The sequence below is a fragment of the Buteo buteo genome, chromosome 27, assembly GCF_964188355.1.
Source record: "Buteo buteo chromosome 27, bButBut1.hap1.1, whole genome shotgun sequence".
NCBI classification, from domain to species: domain Eukaryota; kingdom Metazoa; phylum Chordata; class Aves; order Accipitriformes; family Accipitridae; genus Buteo; species Buteo buteo.
In genome coordinates, this window is record NC_134197.1 from 8,686,899 (window position 1) to 8,708,207 (window position 21,309).

Genomic DNA, 21,309 nt, shown 5'->3' on the forward strand with positions numbered 1-21,309 from the left:
TAGAATGGTCTAAGAGGTTATATGTTACATTTGAAAAGTTTAATAGCTTTGAACTCTAGTAGATTAATTATTTTAAACAGATACTGAATAACTTGTGGCATCAAATAATGTTTGATGTAATTACCAGTAAGTTGCCTACTTGAGGACACATGTTAGGGACCCAAATCCAGTACTCGGAGAATTTGTACTAAAGACGATAGCGTTTGACAGAACTCCCCAGGTCCATGGTATAAACTGCAACAGTGGTGGAGAAAGTGCAGCTATGTAAGTACAACCTCTGTGGTTGCAATGCAGTGGCACTTCCATCACTACATACAAGTGTAACAGTAAGGTCTGACAATACAGTTTATGTCTTAGAGCACTGGCTGAACTAGCTGGATTAGCTGTTTGACACAGGCTTGATTGAAATATGTACATTTAATATGTCAGTTGTAAAGAATTCTAAAAGGATGAATACTGAAATAAAAGTAGCTAATAAAACCACTGACAGATGCATATCTGGAATCTATTTTAATAGATACATTAAAGGCAGAAAGCTGACATCCCTTCTCTCTCAACCCCTTTCACAGTTCATGCAGGATATAGTCAGAACTTGTTTGTGATCTAAGTTGTTTTCTGACATCTGATTAAATACTGAAACATGTCAGGCCCTAGTTAAAGATGACCTAGGGCAGCTTTAGCTTGTGCATCAAACCAACACATGATTTTAACTACAGCAATAGCTATTCTTGAAAAATCAATACAGTTCTTTTCTATACAACAGTTTAAAATTATTGGGGAAATGAGTAGAAAATACTATCTTGCTGTGTTTGTGACAGATGAGCATTTTCCACTATTTTCATATTTCTTCTCTAGGAATTTACTCTTTTCTCCTTGTCCCCCAAAGAGAAGATCGCAGATATTAAGTGAGATGCTGTGAAATATTTGTACGGCTAATTAATACCAGCTAAAACATTGTAAGAGAAACGTTACACTGTTGCCAGCAAAGCAAGAAATCCAGCAATCACGATCCCTCCATTTAATACTGGAATGTATAGTCACTTGGATTGTAAGCTCTGAACATGCCTTGTGTTCCTGCATCATGAGGGCAAGAAAATCCTCTCATTAATCTGGATCAGAAAAGCAGACTGATGCTGAACGGGAAGGGACAGATGGACATTGGCTGCTTGCTACTCATTGCAGAAAAAATGTAATACGTTTCTAGACTATCTATTTCTGGGTAGAATTAAAGAACCAGATGTGAATTTTGATAAAAGTATCCTGTGGTACAAAACTGCTACACGTCCTGATACCAGGCAAGGTCAGGTGGGGTGTATGAGCTAGTCTCATAATTCCTCTGTTTAAGGACTGAGTAGATAGATATGGAAATATAGTTTGATAATGGATCAGACACTTCACTAAAATATGAAGTTCTGGATACCTGGATGGTACATAGATTTATTTTGTTCTCTGAAAAGTTCATCATTTATCTGCACTTTTAAAAGCATGCTGTATAACAATGCACAAAATACTGTTTCTAAGGAGCAATTTCAGATGTTCTGAGGTACCGATAAAAGAAATTTAACATACATTGGAGTTTGTGTTTGTTCTTTGCAGGCCTGTCTTTTCTATCCAGTTTCCCGCCTGCCTTACTGGAAAGGGAAGTCAGATCTCTCACCTCAACAGCAGTGGAGTAAGCAGTCCACAAGACTGTCCCACATCATATGACACAGGAGAACAGGAGATCATTTTTTATTAATCAGGACTATAAGAGAGTAAAATAAGGTTCTTAGTCCTCCTTAGGCCCATGTATCTACAGATCTTGCTTTAAAAAAACCAAAGCACACACTTATCAAAAACATTTTCACTGAGATAAAGAGACCGCATTACTTAAAGTTGTGTACCAGCCTGGAGGAGAGGGGGGAAAAAAAAAAGAAAAAAGGGGGAGAGCTTATTTGAGATTTGATTTCTACTCCTCCTTAAGGAAGATAGCCTATCACAAGGGAACGAGGTACTGCAGTTTAACGAGTTACTGCAGTTTAACGAGTTACCATTCCTCGACTGATATGTTGTAATCGGCTGTGTGTACACTCAGAAGCAGCATGCGGCATCTATAACCACAACACAGTAAGAGCCAGAATACCAGGAAGTGCACTATGGCCAATGCTACGGGATTACCTGCTCAAATGACACATTCCAGGCAACTATTCAATTTCATGTTTATTTGTGAGTGTCATTTGAGTTAGATGGACCTCTCTTACAAACCCGGGTGCATTTGACTGGCACACCTGGGAGGAATGCCTCACATCTGCTTCAACAGGGGCAGACAATGGGACTCTAACAAGGTCCCATTCTAGTATGATGGGGCTGCAATCTGTGTTATGGGACAATAAATCAGATGGTGACGATCCTAAGATAGGCGCAGCAGTCAAGTGATAAGCTAAATCTGCCATAATGCAGTACATAATTGCCTCTGGAATATTTGAGCAGATTAGACAGAGGCATAAAGGCCTTCTTAAAATTAAAGAAGGATGCCATTTTTTTTTTAAAGCAATATCTTTAGAGCCTCATACTGATAGGAGTTGGTTAGCTCTGATGTGACAGATTGAGATCACTGGGAGTCAAACATTCCATGTACTACACAAATCTGACAACAGCCATAATGCCAGCTTTAACAGGGACAGTTTTCAGACACTGTTGATGGGTAGTTGTTTTCTTATCTTCAGGGATTTAAAGATACCACAAATGTGGCACTTTCTCAGTACCAGGTGGTAGGTATATTTTCTCTATTGGTGATGCAGAACTAGTAGCCCCTTTCTCTTTTCTAAACATGATTCTGAATATAAAGGTGTCAGGCACTGAAATAATAAGCCAACAAAGTATTTCTTCCCATCTGTTAACTCCTTAAAAATCCTACATCCAATCAAATGAATTAAATGAAATCCCTCCTTGTACAAACTGCTGGACAGGGCCACCTGCCAAGTGGTTCACAACACTCAGAAGAGCGAGGCCTACACCAGAGTTATGTCAGACTGTCAACAGTCGGATGTATATCCTGCAGTACGTACAGCAGTGCCTAGCAACCATCAGAGTAGTCACAAGTGGAGGGGAGAGCTGCAATTCTCACAATATGCAGATAAGAAAATCATTGTCATGATATATATTCAACAGCAGATTTATGTATTAATCTGATTTTTTTTCCTCATTCTCAAATATAAATGTTAGAACTAAAAGTGTCTAGGAAAAATTAAGCTTGGTTTAAACAAACGTTACTCACATCTACAACAAACAGCAACACTTCTTTAAGGATCAAAGAAATCTTTATACAACATTTCTCTGTAGTACATTCTTCCCCCAAATCCCGATGGTGTGAATGAAAAGAGAGGGACTGTGAGACATTTTTCCCATTAATGCATTCCAGTGAAGGTGATCATGTGCATTTTGTATGTAATACACATATGCACAGGGGACAGATCCGTAGGACTAGCAGTATCCTATGGCATGGATGCCTGCGTTAAGGGGTTCTGTGGTTTGTTTCACAGGAGTAAAAAGGGAAGTGTACACGTTTCAGTTTCCTCTTAGCAATGGAAGTGTGCTAGATTGTGAATGGATAGCAGATTACATACATGGATTACATACCGTGCATACTAGTGGTCTCCATCCCTTTCTCTCCTTTCCATCTACTCTTCCCACAGAAATTCAGTTTCAACAGTTTTGAGGGAGGTATCTCATGAATCACAGTTTTTGTAGAATGGGTTTTTCCATCAGTAAACTTTACAAGAGGTACATTGGCAAAAGTAAAATTGCTTTTCTACAACACTTGCCATCCAAGATGCTCACACCATCTTATGAACCAAATAGGATTTGTAATCTCACTGTGAAATAAGTACAACATTAAGTGGGTGCTCCACATTTACCCTTCCTACGCCATTCTGGTAAAAAAAAGATATGTCTTTGACCAAATGTAAATGCAGTGCCAAAGTTATTAACATAATTATTAAATTAATAAAATAAATAATCAAGGAGTTCGGCTATTTAAAAGCACTTGTGCTTGAAAGAAATTACAGCACAGATGGCACAAAACAAAGAGCTCACTCCTGCTCCAATTAAAATCTAAACTCTGACTCACATAATTGCAGACGGAATCACTCCCAGGTACACTGACAGAAGAAGATCATTTTCAGCTCATATAGATTTTTGAAGTGCTTGGTATAGCTAAGCCACGTATCTGACTTAAACAGCTGAACTGGAAATGCTGACTGTCCTCTTGACTATGAAAATATTCTCCCGCATCTTCACGGAAGTGCACACAGAATTCAAGTCAGGCAATTTCTAGAAATCAAACAACCTTTTAGTACTTTCACATCTAAATGGGACAGAACTTTTTAACGTGAAAAAACAGATAAATCTTTATAATGTATTTGATCCATTGAAACATTTTTCGGTTTTAGTGGGCATTTGCATGTATTTGCTGGGATTGATAAAACAAATTTTTTTCTATTTAAATAAATGTTGCAATCTACTGTTTACATGCAGAAAAGGAAATGCAGTGGGAAAAGCTGGAATCTTAGCATTAGAGAAAAAGGTGCAAGACAGTTTGCAGCAAGAGTAGTTCTTTGCTCATAAAATGCAAAACTAGAGCATGCAATATTATCTGTAACATCATGTCACACTTGCCAGGGTTAGTTATAGGCAAAGGCAGTTCCTAGAGCAGCAGATTGCTAAAGGGGGAGAGGGAACAGGAGGGGGTGAAAAACGGCCATGCTCTCACTGCCTACTTTGCCAATAACAAAGCCCTGAAAATCAGGTTAGCTCCTGCTGCTGCAGGAATTACTGAATATATGGGACTGTGGTGGGAGCTGTTATTCCCAACAGCAGCGGCAGCTAACATTCACCCTTCCCCCAGCAGCAGCAAAACCAGCAAGCCTCTTCCCTCCAGCCCTCCCTCCCAGCCCCACTCCTATTGCTTCCCTACCTGCAGCAAAATTTCAATCCTGCTTTCAGTGCTAAGAAGCTAGATGTAATGTTTGTCATAAAGAAATACAAATAAAAGTTTGAAAGGCATTTACTACAGTACAGCCCTAAATGAAAAAGCTAAACTTTTAAGTCTATGCATTGCCTTTTTTAGTCTAGAAAAGATAAAGACTTTTGCAATGCTAAAACAGAAAACTGTACCATGCATTCTTGGCATAAAATTATGTTGAACAACATCAGAATGTACATTCACATGCAGAGGATTTTTAATATATGTGTTTTTTCCATTGTTTAAAATACTGAGGTGTGGCATGATAAACATTAGACATGTAAGCCATATGTTGATAAAACACATGAAAATATTTCTGGTTTATAATTATGAGAAATTGGTTATTACAGAGCTTGTGGAAAGTACTGGATTGACAGTCCTAGTAGCACGTAGGCCCAATGAACAGTTTTCCCTTACTATTCCCATGTGTATGCTTCAAGCCCACCTGAAGCGAAGGGACTATCTCATGAACACAAGCAGGTTTCCATGGGGCATTCTGTCGCATGAAATACTTGCCAATAGTATTGCCCATGCCCTCTGTGTCAACAATTCTGTTGAATACATACAGCCATGGGGAACTACATTTGATACAGGTGCTTAAATTATAGGAACACGTCATCACTTCTTATCTGAGCAGGATTTAAACCAGCAGCCCAGAGATGAAGTTATTTTATTGCAACAGGAGTAACTTTTCGTACGGTTTCTACTACGTCACACAGAAGGACAGCCTCTGTCCAGAGGAACGTACACTCAAAGTGGAAGAAGAAAACCCAACAGAAGGATACAACAGTGTGACCAAATTAGCCAACATAAAAAGCACTAGGTACAACACATCAGCCTCCAAATAAGTCACCTGCCATCGGTCCCCTAGGTCATTCAGGCTCCTCCTAACACATAACCATATATTTCAGTGATTTTCTCGTGAGACAGATAAGCCATTTCCAGTTTTCAAATTTGTCTGAAGTATTTGGAGGGATCCTGTGTTACTTGTTAATGGTAAAGGTAGGGAAAGCGGATACTTCACATCATGATGGCAGATGAAGGTGTTGCTTTTAAGAAATTAACCACATTGCACTGGGGCATCTCGGAACCTCTTGATTGTACTATTCATGCTAAGCTGCAAGTCTTTATCTCTAGCATCTCCTTTGTAAGCTCCGGGACACTGAAAACCAGAAAGCAAAGAAAAATACTAAGTCTTTAGACATACTTTGATTTGCAGTCTTAAAGACTAAGTAGAACACTTAAGCATTTAGTTTGCTTAATTGGAATTTATACCTTAAGCCCACCAGTGCTCTCATTAAATTTTAGCCTAGCAAAATGGTAAAATCCAATGAAAGTTAATGGCAATTCTTTTAACTGGAGATTGTCAAAGCGGTTATGGAATAAAATCTTATCAGGAACAGGCAAAATACAGATTAATACCAACAACGTGTTCCAAATAACAATGCAGTAATGGATTGGTGTTACATGGAATTTTAAATATACTTTTGTTAAGGTTGGCTTTACAGTAAAGATAAGATGAAGTGCTTTCCCCTTGATTAGATTCTAAGATAGTCTAACAGAGACAGACACCTTTGTAATACAGAAAAATTATTCAGAAATTGTTATCTCTGTATACAAAGCAGGAAGGGGATCCCACAGTCCTTCACCCTGTGCTGTTCACTGTTAACAAGTGAACTATGTTTCTGTTATAAAGCTGCCTCTTATTAAAAGTATAACTTACCTCAAGCTTAGCAATCATGGATTCAGAAAGGCAGGTGCAGTGTAAATACAGCACACAACCAGATGCCGAAGCCACTCAAACAAGGAGCACCTGAAAAGCAGAAAGCATTATGTCTTACCTACACCACCCCAAAGTGGTGCAGAAAATTCCAACATTTGAATCCTAATTGCATTCATCCGCTCAAAAGATGACACTGGTCAGAATGGTCACTTCCAGTTTAACACACACAGCTCTGAAAAGAAGCATTTCATAGGGGTGGTACTCACTAAAGACAGGAATAATGAACCAGAAGCTCAAGAACTCGTCCCTTTGGCATATCTACAGAGGGAACAGGTCACACATGTGAGGGAGCTGAGCCAAACGCACTACTCAGGTGTTTCTGGGAAGGTCTGCTCTTAATTCCAGCAAGGGCATCATAGCAGTTTAGTCCCCCTTACTCCTATTTTAACACCTCAACATCCCTCTCTTCTTCAATAGCTTATGTCTCACTGGTGTCACTGGAAGCAACAATATTTGCTGTCTGATAGGGGTAAGTTCTCAACGTTGGCTTGACTATGTGCAAACTCTCACTCATTGTAAAACATTCATTAACATACTTGCCAGCATAACCTGCCCAGTATAAACTGCAATATGGGGAAGTAAAACGTTAAACCACTGAAGCATATGTACTAACAGGCTTTAATTCCAAATATAATGGGAACAGCAGGAAGAACTGTTCAGGATGTCCTACAGTCTGGATAAAGATGCTAGTCCACCCCAGTGCCACCTCCTTTCCCACTTGCAGCTCTGCAAACAAGGTTCTGCTGCAGATAAAGGTTGTGATCTGAAGGTCCAGAGATGGAGATCCCTGCCTTAAATTAGGCAAAGAATATGGGAAAGGAGGAGAGGGAAAAGCTCACTGCTTCAGACTACATTTTACATAAGCTAGCGCTTAGCATAGTATAATGCTACTAGCAGCATATAGGTGCTAATGCCATCTGACAATCTTCCTCCATTATCTCTTGCTGTGGGTAAATCTAACAACATGCTTCCTGTTTATCTTGGTCAGGCATGTGATTTGAGGCATGAGTTAAAAAGTTGATTACAAAATTCACTGTAACCCACCTTCGAAATACAGGTCTGATCCTGGTAGATGCTGCAAGACTGCACACCCCACTGGTGTGTGTGTCATTCCCCTCTAAGCAGGAGGAGGGAGTGACTACTCACCACTTGGAGCTGGGGTTTGCATGGCCTGAGTAGTGCTTGCACCGTTTTGCATCTCCGGGGCACTTGTCCTGGCTCCGTCCAGCGCCAACTGAAGGCTCTGGAGCTGTGATGCATTCAGATGCTCACGCTGCGATCTGGTAACCATGGCGGCATTTTCAGGGCCCAGGTTTGCTATTTGTTCTGCAGACAATGCCTAGGAAGAATAAAAGCCAGAAAAATTGGTTTAGACTGTCAATTACATAAGGCAGGTAAGGAATCAGAAGTCAGCACTGTCTTGACATTTGGAATCACGGGAAGCAGCCTTCAACATTGCATTGCTATAAAAGAGCTCAACAGAGCTTAAAAAAAATCCTCTGCATTCATTTACTTCACTGACCACTCATCTATCTTTCACCCTTCACTTTGCTGCTGGGATCTGACAGCTTGAGAAGCTTTCTATGCCAACACTGTATTGGAAGCTTCCTCAATACATTGCTGGAGTTTAATTTTCCAGCCATTTCTTTTCTGATTTGTTCAAAGACTGATGACATTGTGCATCCTCTTGTATTTTCATTTATTCCCTCTTACATCTGCTCCCAAGCAACCTCACTTGAACCTATGTTTGACCTTTGATTATAGTTAGCAGTAGAGCAATGAGATGAAAAAACTCATGCTTTAATCTCATTATTCAATTTTCTTTTTTAGACTGAAAGTCTTCCAAGTTTGGTCATATTAAAACTTGTGTTTAAAAATTAAATATGACAATCATAATCTTACAGTAATTATCTTCTATCGCATAGCAATTAACCAGTTTGTAAAGCCTGCATGTATTGGGCATGCTGGATTGCTTTGATTCTAGTTAACATTCTGCAGTCACAAGAATTTTAGCCCTCCTACACAACAGGCCTTCTTTGCTACAACAATTCTGCATCCAGGTTCTACTTTAGAAAGACTATATACTCCTTCCAAGTAGGTCAGACAATGGAGCAAACCCTTCCTGATTTTTCATTGCCTACTAAATAGTGTGCTCTTTTAAACTGAGTAAACTCATGTAAATGCCTACAGGTCCAGAAATTTTGAATTCAGCCTCTTCTTAATTCAACTGAAGTCCATAATACAATGTAATTTTTCATAAATCAAAATCTGAATAACATATACAGCTCTAAAATGAAGTTATACAAAACCCATCTAAAAACTAAATCTGCTTTGAATCTTTTCAAATACAGAAAACACTTCCAAGAAGGTGCCCTGTTATTTGCTAAGAACTTTTTGTAGTATTGTTACTGTTCTTAGTCACAAAAATGTATGCTATTTGAAAGAAATTCTACAAGATGCTATACATCTTCAGTTTTGACTGTGTTTCAAAGAAATAGTTTCACTAAGGACATTTCAGGCTTATCTAAACTGTCAGTGGTACTGTGCAGAATAGTTAGCGTTCAAGGAGTTTTTCTCTTTTATGGAAGCTGACACAGTTAACTATCTGTTTAGCTCATCTGTCCATAAGTACATTGCTTGCTCGAGCATCTGAAAGAGACCAGCCTAGGCAGAATATTAATCTTGTCACTAAGTCAAATAAAGTCTGGGGCAACGATCTCAAGATCCATGTTCTAATTTCTGGTCCACATTCAGAACTACTATAATTAGATTTAATTCCTTTCCGATCTGTATCTGCCTGTACAATCTGTTTTTCAGAGCTAACTCAGGAGAATGTTGCCAGATTTTAGGATAATAAAAAAGCTCTTACATAGTCAGCAGAGAAATTTGTAGCTATGATAGCATCTTTCCAAATGTTAATAAACAGAGAAGAAAACTCAGATCCGAATACAGTGTTGGAGGAAAGAAGAGTCCATTCCCTGCTTTCTGACCCTAGATCTTTGGTTTTTCCTTGGGATGCATTCTGAAGAATAAATAAAGCTTGTCTAGCACACTTTATGGGCATCACAAATACAGATGATATAGCTGAAAGTTAATGTTTCAGATCCTTGACTGCCTCTCACTTAACAAACCATAGAAAAATTCTTGCTGAAACTCAAAACCAAACCAGAAATCAGTGCTGCAGTTTATTTATACTAGAGTAAAAATGATAGAAATTTGGTTACTTCTTCAGTAATTGAGCTCTTACTTGGAAAATTTCAGGAGGTATATGTCTTACTGCTATTGGCTGAAAATACGGCATCAAGTTTTTATCAAAAGCTTTTAATTCACTCTCATTCAAACCACCTAAAAAAAAAAAGGAACAAAACTCAGTTAATATTCTTTTTATTAGATTTATTTTTAGGCTAATACAAATTTTAAGCATTTATACAAAATATCTAATAAATTGTTTACTCCAGTGCATTATGGAGAGAAATACTGGTTCTTTTTTTGTTTTGTTTCTTTCAATATATTCCAACATTGCAATCATCTGACCTTAACCACTGGTATGGAATGTACTCTGAGTTACTTTATCTTGGAAAAGAGAAAATGATAAAAATCAATAAAATCATAAGCAGTGTTATTAGGGAATGCTTGTTCGCAGCCTATTCTGATGCAAGATTAGGGAGCATAAGCGTGCAATGGGAGTTACTTCTTCACCCATTAGGTACTTACAGTGTGGAATTATTGCTGAGGGCATTGGGGGTGCTAAAATTTAGGAGAGTTCAATGTGCAGTTAAATGATTACAGGGAAAAAAAATCCGCAAACAAAACTGTGTGCAACCTCTGGCTCAGGAAGTCTCCAAGGCTGCAAGAACACTCTGGAGAAGTATCGCTCCAGGCTAACCCTGCTCTTTCGCTCTCCCCTGGGCAGCCCATTCTTTCCACTCTTGGAGGCAGGATGCTCAGTCAGCTGCAGCACTGTTGTGACCTGATACCACCACCCTTGTAGCAGCATGGTTCACAAATAGTGAGTGGGTCTGAAATCCTGGTTAGCTTTGCCCTCCTTGATTTACCCTTTCCAACTTACAGGACCCAAATGACTTCAGGCTGTGCTCCCCAAGGTCAGAGAACCTTATGGAGAATAACTTGACTTTTCCTTAGGGCTAAGGAAATTGCTGGATGTCCATCCCTGCGGGTGACTCCTCTCTGGCAGGAATGTCCTTTGCCAGTCTAGAAAAATGCACTGCTACGCGAACCTGTCTCTTAATGCTTAATATCAGTGCTTCAGAATCATCACCTTCTGGAGTCTGAATTCTGTTACCTGCTATAGTACCAATTTCCTGTAAAATAGAGCCGTTCCAGCTGGCAGCAGTACCAAACACAGATTCTGTCACCTTCTTAAACTGCCTCAGAACAGGGGTGCTACAAAACAACAGGCCAATTCTTGCAACAGCAGCACTGCAAAAGGCAACAAGGTTAACATTACATGCTGCAATTACATGCAATACTAAATATGCCTGGAATATACTTAGTCTGCTGTAAGAAGACTGTAAACCCATTTTCAATTTAAAATATACATACACAAATTGCATACAAATGTTTAATGCTTTGAGCAAAAACCTGGGTTTCTCAATATAATACTTAAATGGTGGGATATAAACAGCAGAGGAAAACTAAAACAGAATATATTTTAAACAATTAGTGTACACCTTCCGTAACAGTTATTGCCTTTCTAAAAGCATTTAGAATGTAAAGAAGTGTTCTTTAGGCTCTGGAAATCTTGAAGGAAAACAAATTGCACAATAAATTTTATCAATAGAGATACTAATAAATATTTCATTAAGTATTAAAAATGCAGTACCTGAATTCAGCAGTCCTTATGAACATGATTTCTGTGGAGTTCAAAGCACAGAGAATAGCTCCTAATCCAACTAAATCAAAGCTTTTTAGTGTACTGATCGTCTGGCCAGAGTCTTCTAGAAAACCTTGCAAAATAGATCTTGCCTACAAAAGCAGTAAGATATTATGCATGAACAGAGTAAATATAATTGAAGGCAGAAGCTCAAAATCCTACCAGAAGCTATGGACCATATACAATCCTGAGCCTCCCCAGTGTAATTACTTGGAGTTTTGCCATGGCCTTCAGGAGGAGCACTGTCACCACCTATATGTGACACTTAAACGGCACTGTTGCACAATCACTTCCCAACTGCAAGTGATTTGAAAGCACTCTGTACCTCTTCTGCCAGGTCACAAGGAAACACTTCACCAGACAAAACAGGCATTTAATCGCCTAGCAGAACTGCCCAATTCAATTAAATTGCTAGAAGAAAACGTAAATTACTCAAGGAGATCAATATGAAATTTTTAGTTTTTCTAATACTCAGGTTGTCTTGTCTTATTTAAGCTTCATACATAGGTGGTAACCTGTGTTTAGGATTAATTTTCAGATATGAATGCGATATTGGTACCAAAATGCCTTTGCAAGCCTACACCATTTAGGATGGTGCTCATCCTAAACTAAGCATTTAAAAACTTTGTGTCTAGCTTAAGCCTGTCACCAATGTATCCTCCAAAGCCAGTGAAAGAAACAAGCAACTTCCAAGATTTCCTAATCTATCCACAATGCTGAGCCTCAAATGACTAGCTTAAACTAACTGCCTAACTTTTAGACAACTGAAGTTAGGCAGGATGAATCTCTTTTAACTAGCTGTTCTTACTGACAGCAGGAAACCTCAAAAGCCAACTAGTATTGTACAAAATCCTCCAAAGTGGTTCCTTCTGATGGTGCTCTTCAGAACAAGAATCTATTAAACAGATCTGTGATATTCTGCCAAAGCTGGCTGCCACCCTGCCAGCATCTGTGCAACCGAGGAGCCCTGATGGTATGGGTCACAGAGTCAGAAATATGCTGCCAATTGCATATACAAATAAAAGCTTTTAACTCTTATGACATAAGTTGCATTGACATAATTAGAAGTTATTCAAGGAAAGGAAGATGAGCATATTTGCTAATAACTCAGGCTTCTAGGGAAATGGATGCTAGGGTCGGGGGGCACACTACCTCTTCAGTGATTACTCTTAAGTTAGGAAGGGCTACTACCTCACAGCAGTAGTGTCTGTTCTGGGGCCAGTGTAAGAGGAGGTGCTGACCTCTTTCTACTACTTAGTGGGCAAGTGCTAAAGAATACGCTCGTCACCACCACAATTAACAGTGATTGATGTCCTCTTGGCCATCTCATCAGGGAAGCCAGCAGCCAGGCAGACATCGGTGCTGACCCACCTGCCCACTTTCACTGGGGTCACAGCCACAGGAAAGCAGCAGGGAGTAGTGTGGATTGCTGTATCTGTTTCCTAGGCAATTCCAGGTCTTCAGTCCCAAAGGGCATGAATCCAGAGCCTTTCACCAGGAGTACATTCAATAACATACTTACCTGGGTAAGAGTCCATTCTGTTTGCTGACTAAGTACAGAAATGGTGTCGATCGAATGCAAATCCAGCTCTTCGATTTCATGTTCGGTGAGTGCCAGAGCAATGCGGCCCAGGGAAACAATATGATAGCTCTTCCAGTCTGGCAGTGATCCCCAAACCTTTAGAAGAGATTCATTAATGTCTGCTAGATCACTATCAGTCTTCCCCTATATACACCATTCTCAAACCCCTTGGTTTCAAAAGTCCCAATACCCGCAGTGTGCCTTTTTGCACACAAAAGGCAGAGCTTAGGTATTGTGAAGGTTTTCCAGGTTCTACACTAATAATGGTTAGTTTACCTAAAAATGCTGCAATTTGTACAGCTTGAGCTTGTTGATAAGTCAGTACAGGGACTGCTGGAATTGTTGCTGTAGGAGCAAGTACCACTAAAAGCAATAAAAATGCAAGTCTGTGCTGAGATCCACACTGTTACACCGCTACTGTGAAAGCAGCACCTGGGCTACCCAGGCTTCTACACTAGCTGCAATCGCTCTGGTGGAGTCACTTTAAATTGCTTTTGTGACCAGCCATTGTGCTCATTCATTGACAAGGAAAGCAGAAATCAAAGTAGAGAATTGGGTAATACAGACAAATAGCCAATTCCTAAAGTTCTGATTTCTAGTTTGTGTGCAAACAATATTAAAAAAAAATGATTTAAATGTGTTTGTACAGATACAGTTAAATCTGCAAAGCTCCGTAAAAACAAGGAAATAAGCAGGGGCTCTTCTAAGCCAGTACCAATGTATTTGAACTGACAAGTTCCACTGCTTTTAACTTTATCTGCAATATAGTTACAGTGATTCAAAAGCTGTCACAGATCAGCCCTAAGAAAATTTTGATTTCAGGAAAAGGTCTGCCTGAATGAGGAATAATGAAAGTCCATCAAGACCTGAGTTTGCAGAGGCTAGAACTGTCAACTACATTTAGTTGGAAATGATAGAAGACAGTAGTCAGTGGTCAGTATCTCTCAGGATGTGGCCAACTGTCTTTACAGAAAAAAGACACTGGGTTTTGACTGGAGGAAGTGACTTGAACAAGACAGGTATACATTAAAAAAAAAAAAGCTCCCTTTAAAGGTCTCATGTATTTCAGCAACTTTGTTTTACGTCAGTCAATACATGACAGTTTTCTAGTACATGATCGTGCTGCTAACTCCACACAGAAAAATAAAATAAAACTAAAAGCCCAGTCCTGGGCAAGTTGATCATTCATGCTGTCTGATTCATGGAAATATTTATTCCATTTTCAGGATAGCTACAATTTAACTTTTGTTCAAAAAATTAGAAACGTCAAAGCTAGTAAGAACTTGCTGAAGGAATACCTCCTCAGTTGCCTACTAAATAGTGTTTGCAACTCCAAATACATATGAAGCTGTACAACCTGCATAAAATAAAGAAAAAGAGAAAGATCTCTGGGATAAGATACTCCTTATACAGAGTTGCAGACTATCTGCTGTTCATACCAATGTGCCTATCCAACACAGAGCAGCCTCAGGACTGCTGTGGTGCTTTTCTCAACTATGACCCTTGGGTTAGGGATTTGTTTAAGAGATGCTTTGCTGGACTGGTACCTCCTGACTGAGTTTCCACCAGATCTTTTATGCCGGTTTTACGATGTCATAAAGAAACAGAAAAAGGATCTAAGCCTGGGAAATTTCAATCTTTTCCAAAGAAAATAGATAGTAAAAAGCATTAGTCCAATTTTAAAGCTCTTAATTCTCTAGCTGAAGAGATACATGAAACACATGCAGTTAAAAATGTTGTGTGTCTATTTCCTGATCTAGGCCATAAACTACAGAATTTGAAGTACTTTATAAATATTATTATCTGACAGTGCTGGATGAAATCTCAGACATGATGATATAAATAACAACATATGAAACTGAAACACTCCCTTGTCCTCATTCACCTAGAGACTACAGATCCATGCATCTGTTACTATTGCAGAGCCTGGAGACCTTCCACTTGTAAGTGAGCTAAGCTTCTTACTTTCATTAAGACACAATCTGATAACTAGGCTTTTTGAATTAGTTTGGGACCATGAGTAGTACGCAGTTTCTTTTAGGGGAAATCAATCAATTTAGGAGAAATTAAAGCTGGTTTAATCAAACACTTAATCAAAGATGCCCTTTAGTTAATAACATAACAGCATCTTATGCACATAATTTCCAAGAGCTTTGCCTATACTGTCTGATTTCTCATGCTTCACGTTCAGTGTAACACTATGTTGCATTTTGCAAATTAATTTATAGGAAGTCTGTCTAGCAGCAATCTGTCTTACAAACTACTCACACAGAATATACTTTCATTCAGTGCACTACAGATCTGTACATCTTTGAATTGAATATAGCTGGGATATGAGTGTATTAACCTTGTTGGCAGTTTCTGAATAACAGATACCACTCTGTAAGTATGCCATTATGTTGCACTGCTGTAAAATATTTTAGTTCCCACTATCTCAGATGAGCACTGTTTTTATTTCCTTCTAGGATTTTTTTTTTCCCTTTTCCTACCCACATGTCTCCGTGCTGACAGAGGGAAGCTGTCTTGGGAAGAATGCATTTCATGCGGTGGGATGTTGTCCTACTGCAATAAGGCAGCAGAGACAGAATTGCAGTCACCATCTGCTTTCAGAAATCTCGTTAGTGCCACTTCTCTTCGAGCACCTGCCATTCAGGAGTTTTAAAAGCTGAGCTTCACTGCTAAAAATTGCACTGTTGGCCTTACCTACCCAAAAGTCACGGTCAGCTCCACTATTTTGGCTGCAGCTGCTGGTTTAAGGAGATGCTGCCCAGGTCCACTTTGTCCCCTGCTCCTGTCCCCAAGCATCTGCACTTGTACTACTTGCAGCCAACTGCACTTATAGATGCTTCCTAACCTCATTCTGTCAGAATGATCTGATGGAGCCTAAAAAGGACTTTTAAAATGTTGGATCATTTTGACAGAACGGGATTACAGAGTAGCTAGCCATGCAGAGATGGAAGCAGAGAGCAGATAACCTCCAGCAGATGCTGGTGACAGGAAGCTGAAGATAGGCTGGGGATGGTAACCTCTTCACCTCTGGGTTTTCTGCAGCCAAATCAACTTGTCCTACTGCACCCTAAGGCTTTTCCTTGCTGAAACAAAAGTATGTCTGGGACACGACCTGTTCCCTGGCAGTGCAGGCAACCACAAAGCAGCAGAGGAGGTGACCCCCAGGGAGGAGTGCAACGCCAACAACAGGGATGGACCAAGGTCACAGATGGGTTGAGCCCAGGGCAGAGACCGCTCCGAGAAGCTCAAGAGGAGCTGCATTGCTGCACTCTGAAAGAAAGGTGCTAGCAGTGCTGCAGGAGTGATGACAAGAGCTGAGTCTACAGCCCTGTTCCTCTCCATGAATCTACAGCCTGGCAAAGATAGCGGTCTTCTCATGCTGTGTTTCTGTAACTTCTTACACTCACCAGGAATACCCTAAGTGAAGACAGACTAAATGCATGTGGTCTTTTTTCCTCCCTAAAATTTCCCACTGATGGGTTTGTCCCTGTCTGTGACAAGAAGGTGGGAGAATGAGCTTTATTCAGCTAATAACAGTCTCTTTCAGTCAGTCTGATTTTACACCACTGTAAACTATATTTAACATTGATGTAGACAGTTTAACAGTCTGAGCTTAATTCTCAGCAGGCCAATCAACAGCCTGTAGTACTGCTTGCTGATTTTTCACTTATGAAAGAAAAGTGAGAAGCAAGCAGCTGAAAAGCAATTCAAAAGCAAAAGCACTGAAGTTTTTCAGATGGCTGTTGACTCTAAAGCAAGGGCAATAGTCTTATATCACCATCTCACATTATTTTTCCAATAAATAATAGATATTCTTGCAGCAGTAGTGACATTGCCATAGCACAGTTATTTTAGAACTGCATAGTTCAATAACAGCAAATCAAATTATGGATTTAATTTTCCTGCACAGACAGGAGAGTTACCTGCTTGGCTTTTTCTTTCAAGGCAATAAGCTGGGAGCCGTTAAAACCTGAGACACTCCCAAGAAGTTCCACATTTTTGTCAAAAGTCCCTGTGTCCATGCATTTCAGTTCCTGAACTGACCAAAAGACATTTGCTTCTGCTAATTTAATAATTTCATCTGAAGAAGGAGCTCTGGTTCCCAGACAATCTGGAAAAAAAGTCAAATAGCAAGAGTTTTCTTCAAGGAGACTGAAAAAAAGAAATCACAGCAATATAAAGATTTAAGAGGGTGGCAGCCTATGAATTAACCTCAGCTGATGTGATATTGATAAATGAATTATCTTGCAATGAAATAATTTCTTTAAATATTTACATTGTTAACATCCTGGATATAAAACTAGAATCTTCCTAACTTGCAAGAAATGTTATATTCCTTGTCCTCCAAAGGCAGTGCATGCTGGAAAAGAAAATAGGAGCAGACATATATTTTGGAACAGTTACAATATAGGATGCCACGACAAAACTAAAATCTGGATGTGTGCAGTAAGAGTAACCAATATCTTGCAAGTTTTTTTCAAGTCGAATTCCCTAAAGGCATAAAAACCCAGGCAAGGGCTTATTCTGAGGTAAAACCACCGTTTGCTGGGAGCCTTGCTTGAGGAAGAATGAAATGCAAATCTTTAGGATGACCTCCGTTGAAGTCTCCATATAGCTATGTCATTGTTCACAAAAAAATGTGGCAGCTGAATAAACTTCTCCAAGTTCAAGGAGCACATATGTGAATCCAGCTCAACAGGAAAATAACAGACATGAGAGGTCCTTTGATACCCTGACAAAGATGTATGTCTTGTAAGACTTGTCTGACATTTAAACAAGGTGCAGACAGACGCTGGATGTGTCAGAGAAGCGCGGTGCTTGTTCTTTACGTCAAGCATGTTGTTAAAATGTCAGGCTCTAGAGAGGACTGTTTCACTTAGAACTGTTTGGACAGACAAACTCCATTTAAAAATCTTATTTACGGTCAGGTTCTGACCCTATGCATGATCAAACAAGACAGTTTCCATTGTGTGTTTTAACAAATCCTGGTCTTTGTTGGCATAATCTACCTCTAATATTGATGGAAAGCAGAAATTAGAATCCTAATGTGGTTGCTTACTCCTCTCTCTCCTGTCACTAATTTAGGAAAACCTTATTAAATAATTATCTAAACCAAATAATCCCTACATGTCTTCAGATACGGTCATTACCAGTAAAAAGCAAGAATTTCACAGATGCTGTGCCTGAGCTAAGCTCCCCCAGATAAATAAATTAAAGCGAGGATGTACAAAGTAGATTTGTACTTTGAAAGGAGGCAGAGGAGGGATTTATTTGCATCAAAGGAAGCTGCAGTAGTGGGTAGAACACTGAAAAGATTGAATCTGTTGAGCAAACGAAAATGTTGTTCAGCTTCCACTGTACCAGCTGATGTTCTGCTCTCCCTTTTCACCGCCCTCTTGTGAAGCTGCATTGTTTCACTTTCCCCTGCTGCAAAAGGCCAGCTTTTATCATGTAAATACCACCCATCCAGACACAATGCAGTCCCCTTCCCCAAGTCATGAAAACCTAATATTTTGTGTTCTTGGAAAAAACATTGATTTTATTATTTGTAACACACCAGATACATTGGCGTGATTACAGAGGGAAATACTAATTAGACTCCTGGCTTTGCTTCCTATATCTGATGCTACTTCACTCTTCCTTTTGCTATATAATCACATTTAGTTTGATGAAGAACAGATTATACATACAATATATTACAACATCTCAGTGCTTGAGGTAAGCAAGTTGAATTATTTTTCCAGCACTGCCACTGCTTTCTGGTAGCATCTTGGACATACGATTCCTGAGTTTTGCCTCATATGTTCTGTCTTGCCTTAAGCACCACCTTTATTTTTATCTTGATGTAGACATAGATGTAAGAACTCTGTTACTGGTAAATGTTACTGTTTTTAATATTAGCTCACAACTGGGCTGTGGGAAATGTAAAATAGCAGGTTGGTAGCATGAAGAGCATCAGTGTTATTCTAGAGCCATTTTCATAATACCCAATGTTCTGGTGATTTACAAATCAGTTATAAAACTTCATTCCTTATTGAAACCATTGTGTGTTGCGTGGAGCTGATAAGACTATCTTTGGTAACAGAACTTCAATACCACACTTGGACTGCAGAAGTATTTCTTAGACTAGCATAAACAATCCTTCAATTTTTCATCTCCCAGACTCCCCCGCAGCTGAGCGCATGCACTCCAAATGAAGAATGAAGAGCCTCCATAGCTTGGAACCAAGTTATCCTTTGACAAAGATCATTAGCTTCACTGGCAGGTTTATATTGGTCTTGCAGTGCAGATGAGTCAGCTCTGCAACTGCACAGGACATGAGTTAGTCTGATTAGAGAAGTCTTTGGGATTCACGCTGCGATCCAGAGGCCTAAAAAAGCACACGTAAGGACACAAGCATGCTGAAATACCTGATGCTGAACCTTTAGTCCTGTGGCCCATGTCTAAAGAAATACAATTTATGATCTGATGGCTTACTTGCTTGAGGAAGAGTGAATTTCATGCACACAGACGGACTAATACTCTGCTATTTACCTAGCTCAATTCTGCTTTTTTAGAGCATGATAATTGTGTAATGACTCCTCTGATCAACAGAGGTCATGTTTTTTTTCAGGCTATGCAAAAATACAACTCTGTAGAACACCCTCTGTCTCTCTCTGTATATGAATACAGCATTATCATGAGATTCATTCCCAGAGACACACAGTCATCATTCAGAGTTGCTGTTATACAAGCAGATGGATTTCCACGGTGGCTCAGGGCTTGCTGAAAGCTTGGACCTGTATCCTGTTAGGCAGAGAACCAATTGGGAGATTTTCAAAAACATAAAGGCAGACAGCACCAAACTCCTTGAAATTGTTGGGGTCTAAATTCCCATTAGTGCTTTTCAAAAGCCTCCCCCACAGCTGGGTTGTTCTCCACGGCACAGGATGGCATAGCTTAAAAATTCTGCCTACAGTTATTGTAATAATAGAATATAGTCAAGTATGTGCCTCATACAAAGAAAATGATCCATTTGTCACCAGAGATTCTAACAGATTAGTTTGGTTGCTAATTAAAATACCTTTTAGATTATAACAAACTTTGTCCATTTCAACAGACAAAACACAGTGCTACTGATGTCAGATTTAAGAACAGCCAAGGCAACATATGCTCATGTCTGGCAAAGGATTAACTATGTGCAATCTTTTGGCACAGCAGTAACTTGTCACCTTCGCAGGTTTTTAATTCAAGGATTTTCACTTAGATTACAAAGGAAAGTAAAAATAAACAAAACCCCCTAATTCAAATAATTCATCTTTTTTTCCTTTGTGTACTCAGGAACATTCCAGGAGATTCTTAACCATGCAATCCTGGAATGAAATTAAGTGTTTCAGCAATTGGTCAATGCATCAGACAACTATGGGCAACAGAACTAAGGCTCTCACTCTTTTTGCTAAAAGGCTGAACGTCTTTAAGTTACTCCATGCTTTACTTTTTAATGTCCAGCTTCTCAGAATGCATTTGACAACAAGGTGAAACAAAGAGCCTGTTTGAACTGCACCATCACAGCCCCAAATGGCACCATTGTAAATCTGGCACTTTGCACAGATACGAAGTGAGATACTGACCAGGTCTGGTGAGAGATGATTCGACAGTGGCAGTGGCATTAGAGATAGATTCAAATACAGTTGATAGAAGCTCTTCAGCTGAAGAAATTGGTGCAATTGTCTTTGCTATTTGTAAAATGGTATCTGGGAACTTCAAAAGGAAAGAAAGAATAAATAAGACTTCTTTCTCCCTTTTAAAACAAATCAATTTGCAGAGAAAGACTTGTGCAGACCTCAGCAAAGTAGAGATTAGTAACAGCTCAGCCTCCTTCCTATTTGTGCAGATGTTTCAGAAAAGGAGAGTAAATTGGCGGCTACTGAAAGGTCAACAGCATATGTTTGAGGGGGGGAAAAAAATTAGAAACAAAGCACATTCTGAGTGATTCTCCCTCTTGCATGCCCTCTCAGCTTCTGGCAACACCTGAGCACTACCTGATTGGGGTCTGTGTC

At 39.5% G+C, this 21,309-nt stretch overlaps 1 protein-coding gene across 2 annotated transcripts in view; it reads right to left on the reverse strand.

Moving 5' to 3' along the window:
- Positions 1–5,513: 5,513 nt before the first annotated feature.
- Positions 5,514–21,309, reverse strand: part of OTOA (otoancorin) — a 37,050-nt gene continuing 21,254 nt past the window's right edge. The window contains exons 21-29 of one of the 2 annotated variants that reach the window (XM_075058418.1): positions 20,881–21,010; positions 17,194–17,381; positions 13,202–13,357; positions 11,629–11,771; positions 11,089–11,225; positions 10,033–10,130; positions 7,932–8,124; positions 6,726–6,815; positions 5,514–6,164 (exon numbers count right to left, since the gene is read on the reverse strand). In XM_075058418.1, coding sequence (XP_074914519.1) covers positions 6,748–6,815; positions 7,932–8,124; positions 10,033–10,130; positions 11,089–11,225; positions 11,629–11,771; positions 13,202–13,357; positions 17,194–17,381; positions 20,881–21,010 — 1,113 coding nt within the window. In that variant the 3' untranslated portion in view covers positions 5,514–6,164; positions 6,726–6,747. Of the gene's footprint in view, positions 6,165–6,725; positions 6,816–7,295; positions 7,349–7,931; positions 8,125–10,032; positions 10,131–11,088; positions 11,226–11,628; positions 11,772–13,201; positions 13,358–17,193; positions 17,382–20,880; positions 21,011–21,309 lie in introns of those variants that run through there. The other variant, XM_075058420.1, reaches the window with a different exon arrangement.